The following is a 20,762-nucleotide window of genomic DNA, read 5'->3' as shown; positions in this document are numbered from 1 at the left end:
CCCTGGAAGTGTCCAAGGCCAGGTTGGACAGGGCTTGGAGCAACCTGGGCTGGTGGAAGGTGTCTCTGCCCATGGAGTTGGAATGAGATGAGCTTATAGGTCCCTCCCAACCCAAACTAGTCTGGGATTCCATGACTCTATGACTTTGGCTCTAGTGGGTGGTGGGATGAGGAGGATGGAGCCGTCCTGCCCCGCTGCCAGCCCGGTGTGAGCCCCACGGAGGCTCAGGTTGCTTTGTACCAGCTCAGGTGTTGCAAGCGGGCTCAGTGAGGTGCCCACTCCATGTCAACCCCGGCTTGGCTCCGTCCTTGGCACCCCCAGACGGTGCCTTGGTCCCGCCCGGTCCCCGCTCGGCGTCACGTCGCGCTCCGCGGTTCCCCAGGTGCCGGGAGCACTCGGAATTTCAATTCTGTGTTTGCTTTTTATGAAGGGGATGGAGCCTTGTCTCAGGAATACTAATGGCTCCGGCGGTGTCGGGGAGCGCCACTAATCCCTCTGCACCTGCCGCCCGCCCTGGGGGGACACTGTGGGGGGACACTGTGGGGGGACACCGTGGGGGGACACCGTGAGCACCGGGGCCGTGCCGGGGCGTTGCAGTGGCTCCATGCCCTCGGTGCCCGTGGGGACATGTCATTTAATCAACCCGGTGGCTTTACCAGCATCCACTGAAAAACTGATGCTTCCCAACCGCAGGCTGGCATCCGACAAGCAGGGGCTGTGACTCCCTGGGCAGGGACATGACCCTGGGGATTCATCTTGCCGAGGTGGCCTCAGCGGGGACCACCGTGTCCCCAGCGCCCCTTGGCCAGGGTGGATCCCCTGGGGCCACCTCTCCTCACACCCAGCCAGGGCTGTGACCCCACCCGGGTGCTAGGGGACATCGAGGTCCCCCATGGGTGCTGTATTTGGGGACCATGGGTGGGTTGCCCCCGTGATGTTCCCCCCTCCCAGCCCCCCGGATGCGGAGCGGCTGCCGCGGCGCCAGGGAGCTGCGCCGGGAATATGTTCCACAAATGAATAATAAAAACAAAGGAAAATTACCCTCTTATTGAAACTCGTTTTATGAATAAAACAATTATTCTGGTAATTGAAAAAATGTGTCGTTAAATTAAATGCAGTGGTTCCTATTAAAATTTTAGTGGATTTCTTCTTCTCCTGTGTTTCTTTTTCCCCCTCTCTCCTTCCCTCCCTCCCTCCTGCCTCCGCTGGCGGCTAAAGGCTGGTAATTATAGCGGAGGGTTTCGTTTTCTCTTTATTGTTTTTTAATCTCTTCGTGCTGCGGAGCCAGCGAGAGTCTGATGCCGAAGAGATTTAGCTCCATCTCCCCATTCCGGGGGGGGCTGGAGTGGGAGGTTGGTCCTTGGCAGTGCCAGGTGGTCATGTCAGTGCTCCTGAAGGGCTGGCACCTTCCTTTCCAGGCTGCCATCCTCCTTTTTGGGTAGTGGTGCCCTGAGAAGGATGGGAGAGCCCTGGGAAGTTTTGATGGGAGCAGGGAGATGGTTCTGTCCCCTCTTCTGTGGTCCAGTAGTGTGGACAGCAGAGTGGTCCCTTCCCAGGACTGCACCAGCCACATCCTGGTGAGACCAGAGAGGGGCTGTTGGGAAGGAGAGAGGTGATGGTGCTGTTTTCCCCGAGGCAGGTGCTGGTCCTTGGTGTTGGTTGGGCTCCATGGGGCGCCTGGAGCCCACAGGTACAGGTGGGCTGGATTCAAGGCATCCCACTGGTGCTGGTGGGCATCGGCCCAGTTGGGATGCCCAGCACATCCCACTGATTCACGGGAATTAGCAGGAATGGGCGCTGGACTGATCAGCTTCCAATGAGCCAGCTGGGGAGTGGAGCACTTGGATGTCACCCCTGTCCCTAAGGGGCAGCGAGGGGTGACCCTGTGCTGAACACAGGCAGGGAGGGGGACTCTGTTGTCCCCGGGATCGTGGTGCCAGGCAGGAGGGCACCTGGGTGTCCCATGAGCTGCTGGTGTTTCGGGGGTGACTTGTGGAGTGGGATCTCATACCTCCATCCCCATCTCATCTCTGTGGGGGGTGAAAGGAGGGGCTGCACCCTCCTTCTCCCCCCTGCCAGCAGCTGCTGGGCAGAGCCCTGCCCTTGGCAGGCATTCCGGGATTCCTCCAGGCTTAAAACTCCCCATCCTCTCCCATCAAGAGGGATTTGAGGCTGGGGAGAGGGGAGCTTAGTTCCCAGCTCGCCCATTACGCCCGGGAATTAGGATCCATTACTGCTCTTTCGGGGCCCCTGCCCTACATCTGTGCCTGCTCTGGCACTAATGCCCCGGGCTCAGCCCTGGCTCCACCGGCCCTGATGTAACTAAAGTGCAGGGGCCAAGACTGTGATCCCATTAGGCAGGATTAGTGCCGTGCCAGGGCCTGGCATTAAAATGTCATCAGCAGGGGAGGGAGAGAACTGGGGTCGTCCCTGTCCCCCTTCCCGGTTGGCAGCTCTTGGAATCCCCTCCATCCCCACTCGGCTCAGCCGCGGGGTCACCGGTGTGGGCAGGGTGGGGACGAAGCAGTTTGGTGCTTTCTGCGTGGAGGGGACTGTGTTGGGCTGGCACAGCGTGGCAGGACGTGGCACAGTGCGGTGGCTCCAGGAGCTCCGCACCGTCCCGTGCCGCCGGCAGATGTGCAGATGTTGCCGGAGACGCCCCTCGCTGCCGCCTGTGTTTGGAAAGTGATGAATTTCTGCACCAACTAATTAGCCTCTAATTAGCAAGCGGAGTGTAAACAGCCACAACAGATGGGGGAGAGGCGGAATGAGCAGTAATGACCCTTCGTTTGGGGGGGGATGTGGCTGTCACCCACTGGGAACCCTCCCATTGGGTCCAGGATGGGGGGAATGGCAGCCCCTGTCTGTGCTGGCTCCGTGGTGAGGTGGTGAGCACCCCACACACCGTGGGTGCGGTGATGCCATTGCCTGTAGTGGATGGTGGGAGAGAGGAGCTGTCCCCAGGGAGCAGAGCTGGGATGCCCAGTGCTGCCAGGGAGCAGAGGGAAACTGAGGCAGAGGAGCTGCAGGAGGGACTGGGGGCAGGGGGGCAGCACTACTCAGCATTGGGACCCTCCACCCTTCTCCCCTCTGAGAGCTGGTGGGCAGGGGAACACCAGGAACACCTGGTCTTGTTCCTGGAGGCCTCTCTGGAGACATTGGCACTAAACCAGCTGCATTCCCCTCCCCGGGGTCCTCCTCTCCTCCTGCCTCCCTCAGCACTGGGCTGGGGTCCTTGCAGGGGCACAGAGCTTCCAGAAGGAGGATGAGGACTTCACACCCAGAGCTCGGTGCCGCCTTCACCCCTTGGAAGAGACACCGGGGCCCCCCATCCCCGCTGTCCCCTGCCGTGCTTGGGGTGGGGTTGACTCCCTGGGTGCGCGGCGGCCGCCGTGACCTTCGCGGGCGGATCAGCTCGGCACGATCAATACGGAATTAGGAGCCGCCTCTCCTCCTCTGCGCCGTTTTTCACCCCTTAATGCAGAACAGATGGCTCGGGCGCTTCAAAGCGCGATGAGCCTTAGCTGCTTAAAATCAAATTAGGATGTATGCAAACGGCGGGCAGGCCAAGGGGAAGGTGTGCCGGGAGCACCCTGCTTCCCAAACGCTTCCCAAACACCTCCCAAATGCCTCCAGGACACCTCCCAGATGCCTCCCAGGCGCTGGGTGCTGGCTCAGTGTGAGGGGTGCCCTGAGCACACCAGGTCTCAGACCCACAGTGCCATTGGAGTGCTTGGCCAGATGCTGCCAGCACAGCCCTGGGCTCCCGTGGGACCACTGCAGACCACCAGTCCCTGGGGATCAGCCTGTTGTGCCGTGCTTGGATCCTCGCTGGAGCGATGCATCAACTGCATCGCGCCCAGTGGATCCCAGTCTGGTCCGTGGCTCATTTACTGGTTTCATGCAGGAGGTGTTTGGATGCAGAGCTGTCACCTGGCTGTGCCACGTCCCCATCTGGGCGCTGCCGTAATCCCAAAGGCTCCATCCCGACGTGGGCGAAGCCCTGGACTTACAGGTCAAGCTCCTGCCAGGCCGTGGTGGGGACACGTGTGCCCACCCCCGCACACGCGTGCACAGGGACACGGATCCTGCCCTGGGCTGTTCCCGTGGGCCCGGCTCACTCCGCCCAGCAGCACACGTGTGCCCACTCCTTGGGCACCCTGAAAGCCACAGCTCAGCTGCCCAGGGCTGCCACGAGCTCTCTGGACTGGGGAACCACATAGCCATGGGACAGGGGGCACAGACGGTGCTGCCAAACCCCACAGCCAGGGCCCTGAGCTGCCATGGTGCTACTGGGCACCACTCTGCCCCTGTGCCATCTGGGCCATGCTGGGCTGCTGTGGGGTTCAGCCCTAGTGCCCCACACCACAGGACGTGGTGCCCTGATGCTCCGGTGTCTGGATCCAGCCCGGACCTGAGGCAGGGACACTGGGATAAGGGCTGCCCGCTCCAGCCAGCGCTGCTGAAGGTCAGAGAGGAGGATTAAATTAATGAGCCACAAGCTGCTGCTTCCCTTCCTAATGACTTGCCTGGCATCCAGCACCAGCGTGCCCACCCCTTTGCCAGGCAGGACAGGGTGTAAATCCAATGGGCATTTCCATGTGGGTACAGCGAGGCAGGTGTGCAGGAGCCGGGATCCCGGCAAGGAGAGGGACCCCCTGTGCAGGTCTGGGGGTGTCTGGGTGCCTCTGAGCTCCTGCACACTCTTGGCACCCCCCAGGGTGGTGGGGCACTGGAGTGGGCTGAGCCCACAGTGCAGAGATCCGTGGCAGGAATTCAGCTCTCGCAGACAAGAAAGTGAAGCCCTACCCCAAAGAAAAAACTCGAAGCTGTGATTGAACGTGCACTTGAAAGCTGCTGGGGAATATGAATGTGCCTTTGAAGTAAAAGGGCTTCCATTTGTTAAGCAGAAAATGGAGCTGTGTGGTTCGATTTATAGTTTTACTTAGCAAATAAAACAGGAGAGGAGTAAGTGGTTCTGCCTCGCTCCGCTCCCAGCCCCTCCGCCCCTTCACCCCCCGAGTTAAAAGCTTGGTGCTTCGGAGATGCTACAAAGGCAGCCAGGAATAAAGCAAAGGAGCAGCTCAGATAAACCCACGGCGGGCTGAGCCCTCCTAGATGGGCTTGTGGAATAGCTTGGGGGGGGTCAAGGGCCAGGGCAGGGGGACTGGGAGGGGGCTACCGGGTTATGGTTATGCCCAAAGAACCATGGAATGGTTTGGGTTGGAAGGGACCCTAAAGATCATCTCGTTTCACCCTCATTCCAAGGGCAGGGACTCCAGTGAGGAGCGGTCCTGGTGCCGTGGGGCCGGTGGGATGTGGGGCTGGTGGGATGTGGGGCTGGTTTGTCCCTCACCCCTGTCCCTCCTCTGTCCACAGACGATGTCTCCCCGTACTTCAAGACGGAGCCGGTGCGGAGCCAAGTGCACCTGGAGGGGAACAGGCTGGTCCTGACGTGCATGGCCGAGGGCAGCTGGCCCCTCGAGTTCAAGTGGCTGCACAACAGCCGGGAGCTCACCAAGTTCTCTCTGGAATACCGGTGAGTCTGGAAAGGGTGGTCAGGCATCAAAATGGGCTGCCCAGGGAGGTGGTGGAGTCCCCACGCCTGGAGGTGTCCAAGGAAGGGCTGGATGTGGCACTCGGTGCTCTGGGCTGGGGGACAAGGTGGGGATGGGGCACAGGGTGGACTCAGAGGTGTTTTCCAACCTGAATGATCATGGGACTCTGAGTCCCCACTGATGCTGCCTGTGGTGAATCCCACCTGGCACACCGTGGGACCTGCCAGGGCTGCCATCCCGGGAGGCAGCACAGAGGCAGCAGTTGGCAGTTCAGGAGCTGCTGGCTCTGTTTGGAGAGCAAACGGGGAATTTAAGCAGGTCAACACCGGGGAGGAGGTGTTTGCACAAGCGGATTAACACCTTAACACCGGGCTGGGGATCACAGCCGGCTCGTGGCTCCCTGGGAACAGCTAGACCAGGGAAGGGGCAAGACAGGGTGGCAGGAGAGAGTGCTGAGATCCGGGCATCCAGCCCCGTGTGCCAACTAATCCCGCCACAACTCCAGTCCCTTGGAGCTGGCTTTTAAATCAAGGCGGGCACCTCTCGCCGTCTCTTCTGAGTGCGTGTGTCATCCTCTCTGTTTTAATCAATAATTCAGGTCGAGACAAGCCGTTCCCCCTTTAAAGGCATCGAATCCAGAGGCTTCGTGTTGCTGTAGCAACGTGGGGCTGCTCCGGGATGCCAGGAACAAAGATAGTGTGGCTGGGTGACGTCCCCTCCCCAGCACGGTGCCGTGCTGGGATCCTGGAGCCCTGGCCATCCCTGGGGACCCTGGGGGCTGGCCCCCACTAAGCCATGGTCTGTCATGCCCCCGATGCCCCCAGCTTGGTGCTGGGTGTTGGCACCAGTGCCAGATGCCCGGTGGGATGGGCCCCTTGTCCCCAGCTCTGGTGTGGAAGCTCAGAGACCTCTTGAGCTCCACAATTCCTGCAGCTGTCACCTGCCAGGAGTGACAGCTCATTCCCAGGCAGGATCCCGTCCCTAGGCTCTTCCCTGTCGGATTTGGGGGAGCGGGTTGGGGCACCTGGGGGGCACCTCCAAACCCGGAACGGGGACTTCTGACTCCCTTTCCTGGATTTCTCCTGGGTTTGATCCGTGCCTCAGTTTACCCTTCTGTAGGAAAGAGGCCAGCACTGGTGTTTGCTCTGGGATGCTGGGCAGCTCCACATCCCTGCATCCCTGCTCCAAGGTGACTCCCTTCCCCCCGGAGCCCCTGGCCCCCGCCTCCAGCTCCAGCATCCAGCCAGAAAGGATTAGGGAAGGAAGCGAGAAAACAAACAAACACGCGGGGAAAACCCAAACAAACCCAGCGCAGCAAATGAAGCAAAGAGCCGCCGTGCAAATCCCTGCCTGGCTCCGAGGAACCTGCCGGCATCCCTGCGCTCTGCCCGCGGCTCCCTGGGGATTTGGAGTGTAGAGACGAGTGTTTGGCTGTCTTGCCTGGCATTGGAGGCTGCTGGTGAGAAAGCAAAGGACCAAAATTAGTTATGATGGGCAGAAATTGAATTTTAATAGAGCTGTCGGTGGCGCGGAGCCAGCCCGCTCAGGCAGTGGGAAGGTTGTAATTAAAAGTTAACGAGTTTAGAAACAGAGTAATCCTTGGAGAGGGGAGGGCCGGTGCTGATGGCCAGGGAGGCTCGGGGATGCTCCAGGCCATGTGGGGTCAGGAGTGGTGGTGGTGTGGATGAAGGACACAGGGTGCAGCCAGTCCCTCCCAGCTTGGTGCTGGTGTGTGTCCCCTGGCGTGTCCCCACTCCAGGGACAGGAGGGACCTTCCCAGGGCCCGGCTGTGCCCACGAGAGAGGCTTTGGAGCAGGGAATGTGCTGTTGGGGGCTGTGCCCTGGGACCAGCTGGGCTTGGTGGCATCACCTTGTGGTTCCCAGCCACGTTTGGTGGCGTCACCTCGTGGTTCCCGGACAGAGCAGTGTGTCTCCAAGCATTTCATCCTCCTCGTCCTCACCGCTGCTCCCCAAAAGGTCTCCTGATCGGGGCATCCCGCCGGCACCGCCGGCTGCAGTCACCCTGTGCACCGTGCCCATTTTGGGGGCTGGGGGTAGGGGCTCGCGGCCCCCCCGTTCCCCACAGATCGCCCCACTTCATCCTCGCTGGTGGTCGGAGGAGCTCACGCCGCGTTTCAAGGGAACGAGCCGCTCTCCCAGTTTGGCAGCGTGTTTCCATGGCGACCGCTCTCTCCTTCCCGCAGCGATTCCGACGCCAGTTTGCCACCGGAGCGGCTGTTGGCGAGCGGAGAGGGCCAGGTGGGCAACGGGCTCGGCAGGTCCCTGGCCCCGAGCCAGAGGGGGCCTGAGCTGATCCCTCAGGAGCATCCCTGGGGTGGCGGGATCACGGAGCAGCTTGGCTCTGTGTTCATGCGGAGCCATCCTCCCTCAGGAGCATCCCAGGGGATCAAGCATGATGAGGAACTCCAGAAGGACCAGGCTCTGTGTGTGTGTGTGTGTAAACATCCCCCCTGGGGAGCATCCCTGGGACTGTGGGGAATCAGGAACCAGCCTGGCTCTGTGTACACATGAAGCCAGGGATTCCCCCTGTGGGAGCATCCCTGGGGACCAAGGGGAATCAGGGAGCAGCCTGGCTCTGAGTGTGCATGGAGTCATTCTCCGTCAGGAGCATCCCTGGGGACTGCAGGGGGGTTAGGGACCAGCCTGGCTCTGTGTGTGTGTGTGTGGAGACATCCTCCCTTGGGAGCATCCCTGGGGACTGTGGGGAATCAGGGACCAGCCTGGCTCTGTGTGTGCCCGTGGACCTGTGCCCCAGGAACATCCCTGTGGGAGATGTGGGATCAGGGACCACCCTTCCTTCCCCCCCCATGCTGCCTCCATTGCCTGCCTCTGGCAGGGGGTGCAGGGGGCAGCTTTCCCATGGGATCCTCACTGCCTCCTGAGCCTGAAGACCCTCCAGTGACACCCCGTCCCCCTGATACCCGCCGTGTCCTCGACTGAGGTGACAGCAGGGCGGGTGGCAGAGCCTTGCCCACACAGCCTGGCCCTGGCACCGCTGTGCAGCGCCAGCCTCTGTTTTTCCCTGCATAATCTCCCCGGTGCCAGGCTCTCCACGAGCTCTCCGGAGCCCGACTGCTCCTCGTACGAGGAATCATAACATGCAAATCAGGCAGCTTGATGTCTTTAATGAAATCCTCGGAAGGAAGGCGCTTCTCTGGTGAATTGAGGATATTTATTTCTCATACAAGAAATTTAACATGCAGATTAGTTGGGTCTGGTAATTTATCACGTGAGATTGTCCTATTAAGGGCTGCATCGAGTCCTGCTGCCGTCGGAAATTACCTTACACATAGATTACCTCTGGACAGACTCCCATCCGTAGGGATGCGTCTTCTAGCTCCTAAATCAGCCCTCGTGCCTCTCCTCATGCCCCTCTGCAGCTGGTGCAGGAGCACAGCAGCTACTAAAGCATCCCCCACCTCTTCCTAAGAGCTCCCTTTGCTGGAATCTTGGAAAAGAGTAATTCCATCTCCAACACTGGCTGGCTTTGCCTCAGCTCCCCCCAGCCAAGCAGGGCTAGCATGACAGAGCCTCCCAGTGCCACACCCCGCCAGCCCCAGGGTGGATTTTCCAGCACGTGGTGCATCTGATCCAATCCCATCTCCTTTCTGCGTGGGTTCACCAAGATTTGGGGCAGATTTGTGGGTCTTCAGCCCCTCCCTCTTTGCTGGGCTGTTTTGGGGTGTGTGTCCCTCGGGGTGCAGGGACACAGCAGCTGCACACACAGGACCCTGCCAAGCCTTTAAGGCCCGTTGAGGACCCCAAATGATTGACGCCCATAGTTTGTCCCCAAATTATGTAAAATACAGAGCCAGAAGCCTCTAAAAACCCCAGACCTGGGGGCAAACAGGGCAATTCACCCCTGGATTCCTGCCAGAACCCCAACATGTGCCAGGAGCAGATCCCTGCTCTGGTGGGACCAGCTCTTTGCCAGCCCAGGTGCAAAGCCCAGCCCTCTCCCCTGGGGAGCTAATTGCCATGCAATGATTTAATTAATGGGAGCTGATGAACACTGGAGGGGCTGCAGCCAGGCTGTGTGGAAGCCCAGCAGGGAGTTCCTGGTGCCTGTGGCTCCAGCCTGGTTGGTGTCACCTTCGGTGTCACCACAAGTGGCAAAGCCTCCAGGAGTGCTGGGGAGGAGCACTGAGCTGGTAATGGGCAGCATAGGGTGGTTTTTCCTGGGAATGCTTGTTCTGGGAAGGCTGCTGTCTGTCTCTGTGCCTCGTTTGGAATTGGGGAGGGTACATGGGGCTGGTGTGAGTGAGCGACAGCGATTGGTGGGCACAGGGCAGCGGTGCCAGGGAGCCACACTGGCATCGGGGCTGGCAGGAGGCACGTGGTGGGATGGCAATGGAAGGGATGTCCAGGCAGCCACGGAGGAGATGGACAGGGAACTCTCAGATCTGGGGATGCCACCGGAGCTGGGTGATGGCCGAGCTCCTGGTTAGTGACGCGCCGGGGCCCTCCGGATGCTGCAACATGGATCGGGGCTCGTGTGCCCGCCCCGTCCCTGCTCCACGGGAAGGAGGCTGATTAATACACGGGCATTAATTATTAACTGGCTCATTGTTCTGGCAGGGCCAATTGAGGCAGCGATTTACAGGGCCGCCGGCGCCCGCCCGATTCCCGTGACCGAGGGAAAGCACTTCAGGCGAGCGGGGAGGCGACGGCCACGTGTTTCAAAACAGAGCCCGTTCCAATCAGGAGCTAATTGAGATCCAATAACAGAGTTAACGGGGGCTGATGGAATACCAGGGGGGTGTTTAGAGCCATATTGAGCGTTGGCCCGGCGCGGGTGGAGGTGCCGGGACGCCTGCTCGGATGCTGCGAGTCGTTAAACCTCTGCTAAGTGTGTTTTAATGCTCACTTGACATTTCATTATCCCGCAGTAACTATTCAAATACACGTCCCCTCCAGAATTAATTAATCGTTATACAGGATATTAATCAAAGGGGACTGTGCCAGTGTGCTTCTACCCAAAATCCGATCCAGCTGTTGCTGTTACTGGGCGGCATTGGAAGAACCTCGCGGATTTCTGTGCTCTTCTGGCTTTCAGTTTGATGGATCAGATCCTTTGGCTGATGCTTTTCCTGGCCCCTCTCCACCCCCTCAATCTAAGAATAATTCGGCAGCGTCAGCCCCACGCTTCTCAGCAACCCTACAATAACAGAGGCACGGCAGCAGCCAAGGCTGGGCCACGGCTGTGCCGGAGCGGCGCGGGGAACAATCCTGCCGGAACACGGCGGTGCCGCTGCGTGTCGGAGCTGCCCTGCCAGGACTGCACGGTGAGGAGCTGGTCACGCTGCTGTGCCCTGCCCTGCCTCACCAGCGGGATCAGGGATGGATGGATGGATGGATGGATGGATGGATGGATGGATGGATGGAGAGGTTGTCATTCCTGACGAGCAGCCATCCATCTGTCAGATTGATCTGGTGCCAAAGCTGCTTCTGCAAACCCGCCAGTCCCCCGGCACGGGGCTCCTGGTTCCGGAGCCCTCTCCTGACCCTGGGGCTGAGCGGAGCACAGCCACTTCCTGACGGAGCCCGAGGCCGCCGCTGTTTTCCATCGGCATGTTGTCCTGCAGCGCGGGTCAGTCCTCACTGCGGAAGGGCTTTTCCCCACGGACAATGCCCTGTCAACCTCCGTCTTTGCAGAGAATCCAAACAAACCCCTGGAACAGCGGAGTCAGCAGCGAGGGCTGTGCTGGGAGCTTGGCCAGACCTCACCTCCGTCCTGGCTGGAGCGGGGTTAGGATGGGCAAAGCCACCCGGTCAGGGCACCGGGACTGGTCCCAGGTGGAGGAGCTGCTTGGCACAACGGAACCAGGAGCTCCTGGCCATGGAGGAGCCGCTGTGGCCTCGGCTCAAACTGGGGGGGCTGCGTGGGGTGACATTCCCCACTTCTGCCCACAGCACATCCCCCTGCAAGGGGGTGACAGCAGCGGGGACATCAGGGGTGACATTGGGGGTGAAATCAATTCCCATCCCCTTCCAGCCAGGCGTGATGGGGGAAGGAAATCAAATCTGAGTGGTGTTGGATAAAAGCCTCCATGGAAGGCGAGCGGGAGAGAACAAAGTCTGTGCTGGTTTGGTTGATGACTGCGGGCCGGGCTGTGCTGGGAATTGATTTCCTTTCTCCAGGCTATTTTCAGCCGCTGAGGTGTGTGTGAAAGTGGTGCTGCTTAATAGCTCCTCCAGCTCCTGTGTGTGGGGACCAGGCCCCTTAATTGGATCTGCAGGAGTGTCCCCATGGGAGGGGCAAAGGTTCTGTTTGCCCATGGAGGGGTCCTGGCTCCCAGCGTGGGGGAACAAAGTGCTGCCGAGGGGCTGTGGGTGCTCCAAGGGTGGGGGCAGTTTGGGTCCTGTGGGCTGTGCTGGGGGCTTTGCACTGTCCCCCTCCCAGGATGAGGGTCTGGAGGGGATGTGGTGCACAGGGGTCTGTTTGGGGACACACATGCCCCTCTGCTGCTGAGCATCAGCAGGTGTCCATCCATCCGTCCATCCATCCATCCGTGTGCGTGTGTTCGGGAGTCACGGTGTGATTTATTAACGAGGACACCGCAAGGAGAGCGGGCCCATTATTCCTGGCGTCGGCATCCGCCACTGACAGCTCCGTGGAATTGAAATATCTTATTTAAAGCCTCTGGGGACCATTTTTAAATATCAGCGGTGACACTCAAGGACTCGTCCCCAAAGGGCACCCTCCCTCCTCCCGCGGGGAGCAGTGACCCCGGCGCTCCGCGTGGGTGGGCGAGTGTCACCAGTGGGTTTGATGCCAGTCCTGCCGTGCCCACCCCATCTCCCTGGTGCCACCGGGCGAGGCGGGAGCCCTGCGTCCCTGTCCCCATCTCCCATGCAGGGAGGTGGAAGCGGGGGGAACGTGCTCCTCAGGTCTTATGAAAGTTTAATTTACGCTCAGTTCTCAGAAGAACAAACAAAGCTCTGCCGAAACAGCCCGCGGCTGTTTCAATGCAAGATTAGATTTTGGGCAAGGAGGGCTGAGCTTGCTTATTTATTCCCTCTCTGCTTTATCTCGGAGCGCTCCCCGTCGGGGACGGCAACGCTGCAGCACCTGCCCGGCCCCCCAGAGACTCACCCGCCTGATTTGGGGGTGAGGGAGCAGGAGCTCCTCCTCCTCCTGCTCTGGGTGGTCTGGTGGCTGCAGGGTCCAGCTGGGGACTGGGATGATGCTCGGGGGGCGGGCGAGTGGGGATGTGGTTATTTCCTTTATCTGCTCCTCGTCTGCTGGTGCTGGCGGCTGATAAGAGCAGGGGTGGGGATGATAAGGGGGTTCAGCTGTGACTCATCAGAGCAGTGCTGGGCTCGGCTGCTCTCAGGTCCAGGCTGAGTGACACCAGCAGACCCTGGTGTCACCACTGGGGCTCAGTGCAGGGGTCAGGACAGCGGGTGCCAGTCCTCGAGAGCCACCCCCGTGTTTGACAGCTCAAAGCCACTTTTCCAGTGCCTCCAGCTCATGGTGGTGGGTCACATCCCTGCCCTGGGCTGGGACAGGGACAATCACTGGCTCACACTGCATGTGTGGTGCAGCAAAAGCACCTCCTTGTGTGTGGCCAGGAGTCCCCCTGTGGCAGTGAGGGACAGTGGGGTGTCTCCCCAGCATGCACACACGTGTGTGTGCACGTGTGCATGCCTGCACTGGCACACACATATATGTAGTACACACGCCTCCAGCAGCAGCTCAGGGAAGGAGCTGGCACGTGGCACGGGTGCTGCTGCCCAGCAGTAAATGGGGGGCTTTTGTAGGACCTGCAGCCTCTCCAGGGGCTGTGCCAGTGCCGTGGATGTCCCCACAGCGCGGAGGTGCCTCCTGTCTCCCACAGGTACATGATCACCTCTCTGGACCGCACACACGCCGGATTCTACCGCTGCATCGTCCGCAACCGGATGGGAGCCCTGCTGCAGCGCCAGACTGAGGTGCAGGTGGCCTGTAAGTGACCGTCCTGCTCCGTGGGGACCAGATGGGGACACCCAGCTCCTGACACTGTGGGACAGCTCTGGTGTTGGTGCAACTTATCACCAGCACATGTGAGCATCCCTGGGGTGACACTGACAGGGATGTCCAGAGATTTAAGGAGCAGATGAGAGTTCTGAGGCCTGGGATGGTGGCTCTCTCCCTCTCTGGCATCCCTTTCCTCTGGCTTGCCCCTAGTCCCATCCCCTTAAACACCTCCTGAGGAGCAGTGACAAATCAGGAAGCTAATGAGAAATTAATAAGGCAGCTGTGCTAACAACTAATGATAATGGCAAAGTCGTTAAAAAAGGATTCTTTACATGTTTTTAATTACAGCAATTAAGGGAAGTCAATAAAAATCCCCTGCCCCCCCCCCTACCCCCCATCTCCATGCCCCCTGCTTCCCTCTGTCTCCCTCAACTGCTGTGTGCTTCCAGCCTGGGTGGGGTGGGATGGAGGCAGCTGTGTCCCATCCTTGTCCATGGAGTCAAGGTCATGCTGGGATGCTCCCGGCGCTGGGCCATGGGTTGGGACATGGAGAGAGGCCAGGGAGCTGTGGGACTGAGCCCTCCTTGCTGTGGCTGCACCCCCTGCTTGGTGGGGAACACACAGATGGGGGTCCCCCACTGAGTGTGTGATGGGGCTGCACGGCTCCAGGTGCTGGAGGGATGATCCTGAGGAACAGACCGTGGAATGTGAGCCACCCCCCACCATCCCACACCCAGGCAAGCTGCCCCAGCCAAGGAGAGGACAGAGAGCAGCCCCGGGAGCAGCCCCCCTGCACCCGCTGGGGAGCCCCTCCCTGCAGCCTCCAGCCTTCTCCGCAGCCAGACCCGGAGCTGGATCCCCGGGCGCGTTCCCAGCCTCTCCCCAGCCCCTGACACGGTTCTCCCCCACGTTTTGCAGACATGGGGAGCTTCGAGGACAGCGAGACGCAGCAGAGCGTGTCCCACGGGGAGGCGGCCGTTATCCGTGCGCCCCGCATCGCCAGCTTCCCGCAGCCACAGGTCACCTGGTTCCGGGAGGGGCGGAAGATCTCCCCCAGCAGCCGCATGTGAGTACCCCTGGGGCCCCCCAGTATTCCCCCCAGCATCCCTCCCACACCCAGAGGGCTGCATTTCCCCTTGTCCCTGCACTAGGGATGTTTAACCAACGTCTCGAGCGCATCGTGCTAAAGCCCTGGGACAGACTTGGTGAGTAATGGCTGTTTGTCAGCAGAGAAATGAATTTTTTAATAAAAAATGAAAATAAGAAGGAGGAAGGCAAAAGGGTGTGATGGAGCCGAGCATGGCACACACACATGTGCCAGGTGTCCCCGTGGGGCTGTGGCAGATCCTGGTGCTGCTGGAGCCTGGCTCTGGCAGCCACAGCGTGCAGGAATTGAATTTGTAACCCCCATTATGCAGGAATTGAACTGGTCTCCTTTCGATTTGCAAAGCGGGATTGAGGAGATAAAACTCCTTTATCTCATATTTAATGGTAAAAAAATATATTCCCCAAAGCATTTTATGTTTCCAGCAGATTAGATCGTTCCATTAAATAAAAAAAAAAAAAAAAAAAAAAAAAAGAAAAAAAAGAAAAGTCCTATGAATCTGCACCATCCCACGGGCTCTGCTTGGAGTGGGGGGGCTTGGTCCCCCCATCCTGGGGTTGGTGCCTGGGGCAGGTGGGAGGAAGGCTGGGGGGGTCCCATGTGGGTGTTCCCCGGGCAGGTGAGGTGCTGGGTGGGGATGAGGGTCCCAGCTCGCTGTGTCTCTGTCCCCATTGGGTTCAAATCCCCTTCTCCTCCCACAGAGCCATCACTCTGGAGAACACCCTGGTCATCCTGTCCACGGTGGCCCCGGACGCGGGACGTTACTACGTGCAGGCGGTGAATGACAAGAACGGGGACAACAAGACGAGCCAGCCCATCACCCTGACTGTGGCCAGTGAGTGTGGGGGGCACTGCCCCCCCAGCCCTGCCCACCCCTGGCCCTTCTCCCCCCCCCCCCCTCCATGCCCTGCCTTGCCCCCAAATTTAATTTGCAGTAAATCTCCTCAGAGGCTCTGGCTTCTGCTGACACAACAGTTCAGCTCCCTCAGAATTTATTTAGGCACTCGGGACTGAGCTGCAGGTGCTGGTGTGTCACAGGCAGAGCTCCCGCTCCTGCTCCAGCTGGATCCAGCCATGCCCTGGGAATGGGCTGCAGGATGGGGTGCTGCAGTGTCAGCCCTGCCCTGTGGTCCCCTCTCTCACCCCCGGTGCTCCAGATCAGCCCCTTCCTAGGGGATACCCCTGTAGCCCCATCCCTCCAGTTCCCTTGGTCCTTCCAGGACCCGTTTGTGTGGTGACAGCCCATCCCATGGGAGATGCCCCAAAGTGGCATCAGTCCTGTCAGACTCTCACCCACGTCCCCTCCCACTGCTCCATGAGGGTTATCCCTATCCGTGATGGGCTCTGCCTGTCCCCCTTCCCCATTAATCTGTTTTCCCGTCCCTCGGCATCCCGGAGCGCCATAAACATCCCAGAGCCCATGTTTATGGATTCAGCTCTATCAGCAGCTTTCGAGCTGATCGCGTTTTTACAGCGCCTACATGAGGGTTTTTTATTATTGCCATCATTTTGCTTTATGTACTCCCTCCTCCCTGCCTGGTGGCAGTGCCATGGGCTCCCACGGGAGGAGAGGGCTCAGGGAGAGCTGGCAAGGCACCCTGAGGGACCCTCGGTCCCTGTCACCTTTGTCTCCTCCATGCCAAGGATTTGGGTGCCTCCTCTGGGAGCTGGGGCACGCCAGGGTGGGCAGGGAGTGCTCATGGCTGTCCCTCTGGCCTCCTTCTCCCCAGATGTGGGTGGCCCAGCTGATCCCATCGCACCCACCATCATTGTCCCACCCAGGAACACCAGTGTGGTGGCCGGGACCTCGGAGGTGACCATGGAGTGTGTGGCCAATGCCAGGTGAGTAACGGGATGGGGATGGGAATGGGGATGGGGGATCTCCCCGTTGGCATTACCCAGCCCCAGGGGTGGGTGCCCCCAGGTCCCTTCCCACCAAGGTTTCTGGGTCATGCAGGATGGATGGCTGGGTGCTCCCAAGTCCCTTCCTACCACAACTCCTGGGTCCTACAGGGAGGTGGGGGGGCTGAGTGCCCCCAAGTTCTTTCCCACCACATCTCCCGAGTCCTGCGGGATGGAGGGAGATGGATGGCTCAGCGAGCGCTTGGGGCTGTGTCTTGACACACTCCTGGCCCCCCCAGGCCGCTGATCAAGCTGCACATCATCTGGAAGAAGGACGGGGTGCCCCTCTCCAGCGGGATCAGCGACTACAGCCGCCGGCTCACCATCCTGCACCCGGCGCTGGGCGACAGCGGCTACTACGAGTGCGAGGCTGTGCTGCGCAGCAGCAGCGTCCCCGCCGTGGCTGCAGGGGCCTTCCTGTCCGTCCTGGGTGAGCTCCTGCCCTGGGCTGAGGTGGGGAGGGACAGGCGGGTCACCGGGGTGGTCCAGGGACCCCGGCTCTGCCCCAGCCCCCTGCCCATCACCACATTCCCTTGGCAGAGCCCCCGCAGTTCATCAAGGAGCCGGAGAGGCACATCACAGCCGAGATGGAGAAGGTGGTGGCCATCCCCTGCCAAGCCAAAGGTGAGCTGCTCCCCAGGCCCTTCCCCGCACTGCTGTGACCCTGTGCCTGACGTGGCTCTACCCTTGCAGGTGTCCCCCCTCCCGAGATGGCCTGGTACAAGGACGCTGCCCTCATCCACCTGGAGAAGTTGACCCGCTTCCAGCTGCTGGAGGACGGCAGCCTGCAGATCAGTGGGCTGGTCCCCGACGACACCGGCATGTTCCAGTGCTTCGCCCGCAACGCAGCTGGAGAGGTGCAGACCACCACGTACCTGGCCGTGACCAGTAGGTGCCAGCCCCCCCCAGCCTCTAGTCCAGGGTGCCCTGCCTCGGTGGTGGGTGGGATGTACCAGGGACCCCCTGGTTGAGGCTCAGGGACCCCAGGAAACTCTCCTGTGTGAATGGGGTCCCTCCCTCACAATGCTCCTGGAGTGGGTCAGCTCCAGGCTCGGCACAGGGAAGGGCTGCAGGGGGGACTGTGCATCTCTGTGCCCCGCAGGCATCGCCCCCAACATCACCCGGGGTCCCCAGGACAGCACAGTGATCGATGGCATGTCTGTCATCCTCAACTGCGAGACCTCGGGGGCACCGCGCCCGGCCATCACCTGGCAGAAAGGTAAAGGGGCTGGGGGCAACCCACTGCTGGGCTCGGCGGCCACCAGGCTTGGCTGGTGGCCCTGGGGCTGATGGGTGTCCCCGGTGTCCCCAGGGGAGCGGGTCCTGGCCAGTGGCTCGGTGCAGCTCCCGCGGTTCACGCTGCTGGAGTCCGGCAGCCTCCTGCTGAGCCCCGCGCACCTCCCCGACGCCGGCACCTACACCTGCCTGGCCACCAACTCCCGCGGCGTGGACGAGGCCTCTGCAGACCTGGTGGTCTGGGGTAAGGGACTCCCCGGAGTGCCTGTGTCACCTGTGCTGTGGCAGCCGGGATGGACCCTGCCCAGCTCTGTGGGCACAGTGCGGGATGGAGCTCTCTGGGACTGCCAAGGATGGGCACTGCTTTTGGGGATGTCCCTGCTGGTGCCACCCCTGCAGCCCTCTGGGCAGTGCCAGTGGCTCATTCTGTTCCCCCCACAGCAAGGACACGTATCACCGACCCACCGCAGGACCAGAGTGTCATCAAGGGGACCAAGGCTGTCATGAGCTGTGGGGTCACCCATGACCCCAGCGTGGACGTCAGGTGAGTGTGATGGGGCTGGGAGGGTTGGGGGCTCCAGGCACACCCAACCTGGCCGCTGTTACTGCTGTCTGTGTGCCTGGGGAGGGATGTGGGGGTCCTCCATCCCAGCCCTGTGCTGGTGGTCCTGCAGTGCCACCTGGTGCCCTGCAGACAAGGAGCCCCGGTCCCCTCTCCTCGCTGCGGGGCTGCAGGGCACCAGCACACCTGGGTGCCCTGGCACAGGTACGTCTGGGAGAAGGACGGGGCACCACTGGGCCCCGAGAGCGGCCCGCGGGTGCGGCTGGACGAGGTGGGCACCCTGCACATCTCCCAGACCTGGTCGGGTGACATCGGCACCTACACCTGCAAGGTGATCTCTGCCGGGGGCAACGACTCGCGCAGCGCCCACCTCCGTGTCCGGTGAGACCCCCCCTCCTCCCCACCGACACCCCACGCCTGGGGCTGTCCCCCTCCCTCCCTCCCTAACCCCCCTGTCCAGGCAGCTCCCCCACGCCCCCGAGAGCCCCGTGGCCGCCCTGAGCCCCCAGGAGAAACGGGCCATCAACCTCACCTGGGCCAAACCCTTCGACGGCAACAGCCCCCTGCTCCGCTACGTCGTGGAGGTCTCCGAGAACAGTAAGGGGCTGCTCCCACCCCCCGCCCCTGCTGGCACTGGGGAAGGTCCACAGCACCACCCCAGCGCAGGGGATGCTCTGGGGAGCTTGGGGACCCCGGGACTCATCAGCTGGGCAGGGGACCCCAGCGTCCTGCAGGTCAGGTCCCCCACCCCGCTGCCCCTGTCCCCCCACAGACGCGCCCTGGACTGTGCTGCTGGCCAGTGTGGACCCCGAGGTGACATCGGTGACCGTGCGGGGCTTGGTCCCCGCTCGCTCCTACCAGTTCCGCCTCTGTGCTGTGAATGACGTGGGCAGGGGGCAGTTCAGCAAGGACACGGAGAGGTGAGCCAGACCTGGGGGTCCCAGGGGGGCTGGCAGCCCTTAGGTGCTCATCCCACCTTCTCCCTGCAGGGTGTCCCTGCCCGAGGAGCCCCCCTCTGCACCCCCTCAGAACGTCATCGCCAGCGGCCGCACCAACCAGTCCATCATGATCCAGTGGCAGCCACCGCCCGAGAGCCACCAGAACGGTGTCCTCAAGGGCTACATCATCCGGTAGATGCCGGGGGGGAAGCCCGGGGGTCCCACCCCTGGTGTTGGTGGGGCCACTGGCAGCTCTGATGGCACCTGGTCACCAGGTACTGCCTGGCCGGGCTGCCCGTGGGGTACCAGTTCAAGAACATCACCAATGCCGAGGTCAACAACCTGCTCCTGGAGGACCTCATCATCTGGACCAACTACGAGATCGAGGTGGCTGCGTACAACAGCGCCGGCCTGGGGGTCTACAGCATGAAGGTGACCGAGTGGACCCTGCAGGGAGGTAGGCAGGAGTGGGCAGGAGTGGGCAGGGATGGGCAGGGACGGGCAGGGGCAAGCAGGGGTGGGCAGGGGTTTGGTGGGCACCCCGATAGCAACAGGTTGTGCCATTGTGGTGATGGGGATGGGTGGCAGGATGTGAGGGTCCCAGGGAGACTGGGATGTGCTGGGGATGGGTGACCAGGGGCTACAGAGCCCAGCCAGGGGCATCACCCTGAGGTCCTGGGGGGCTGGCACCCAGCTGATGAGGGGGACCTTGTGGAGCTTGAAGCCACTCTGAGCTGTCCCTTCATCCCACAGTCCCCACAGTGCCCCCAGGGAATGTGCAGGCTGAGGCCACCAACTCCACCACCATCCGCTTCACCTGGAACCCCCCCAGCCCCCAGTTCATCAACGGCATCAACCAGGGGTACAAGGTGAGGGGCAATTCCCGTGGTCCCTCCAAAATTGGGGCAGCTGGGAGGGGAAAGCTCCTTGGTCAACCTTCACAAACTGTCTTGGCTCCTCCTTGCCGAAATCCTGGATTTTAATTGGATATGTCCTGACCATTAAAATAATATTTACTGTTATTTAACACTTGCATGGGCTCGGAGTCTCCCATGCTCTGCAATTAATTCCACATTGCAATTAATTCAAATTTACATTAATGAAATTGAATTAAAACATTAAACTTGTGTCTTAATCCACTCCGAAGAAGTTCGGGAATTTAATTGCCGCTGGATGAGATAACCAGCGTGAGCAGGATATTTAACATTCTTATTAAATGCCACTTAGTATTTTTGATTAGTATTTTTAGGGCCTAATTAGTGTTTAATTAAGTTGCTACAGGCTATCTCGCACAATACCAATTAAATGCCCAAACATCCCTCCTGGATGCGGGCGATCCCGCGCCGTTATCGACGGAGTTAATCACAGCGCACGCTCTGTGAGACGCATCTCATTGATATTTAATCAACTCTGAATTAAGGCAGGGAGGCCGGGGGAGGGTTGCCCCGAGGATGGTGTCTGTGGTACGGATGTGTGTGCA

The 20,762-nt window shown here is 60.6% G+C and overlaps 1 protein-coding gene across 1 annotated transcript in view; it reads left to right on the top strand.

Moving 5' to 3' along the window:
• Window positions 1–20,762, top strand: part of SDK2 (sidekick cell adhesion molecule 2) — a 47,090-nt gene that overhangs the window by 13,956 nt on the left and 12,372 nt on the right. The window contains exons 2-18 of the mRNA XM_032706988.1: window positions 5,380–5,539; window positions 13,421–13,527; window positions 14,458–14,605; window positions 15,346–15,479; window positions 16,375–16,486; window positions 16,786–16,976; window positions 17,087–17,170; window positions 17,240–17,434; window positions 17,649–17,765; window positions 17,859–18,026; window positions 18,224–18,326; window positions 18,549–18,725; window positions 18,805–18,941; window positions 19,117–19,264; window positions 19,334–19,474; window positions 19,558–19,739; window positions 20,036–20,151. Coding sequence (XP_032562879.1) covers window positions 5,380–5,539; window positions 13,421–13,527; window positions 14,458–14,605; window positions 15,346–15,479; window positions 16,375–16,486; window positions 16,786–16,976; window positions 17,087–17,170; window positions 17,240–17,434; window positions 17,649–17,765; window positions 17,859–18,026; window positions 18,224–18,326; window positions 18,549–18,725; window positions 18,805–18,941; window positions 19,117–19,264; window positions 19,334–19,474; window positions 19,558–19,739; window positions 20,036–20,151 — 2,420 coding nt within the window. The remainder of the gene's footprint in view (window positions 1–5,379; window positions 5,540–13,420; window positions 13,528–14,457; window positions 14,606–15,345; window positions 15,480–16,374; window positions 16,487–16,785; window positions 16,977–17,086; window positions 17,171–17,239; window positions 17,435–17,648; window positions 17,766–17,858; window positions 18,027–18,223; window positions 18,327–18,548; window positions 18,726–18,804; window positions 18,942–19,116; window positions 19,265–19,333; window positions 19,475–19,557; window positions 19,740–20,035; window positions 20,152–20,762) is intronic.

The sequence above is a fragment of the Chiroxiphia lanceolata genome, chromosome 19, assembly GCF_009829145.1.
Source record: "Chiroxiphia lanceolata isolate bChiLan1 chromosome 19, bChiLan1.pri, whole genome shotgun sequence".
NCBI lineage: Eukaryota > Metazoa > Chordata > Aves > Passeriformes > Pipridae > Chiroxiphia > Chiroxiphia lanceolata.
The sequence above is the reverse complement of the archived record's forward strand: the minus strand, read 5'-3'. Positions and strand labels throughout refer to the sequence as shown.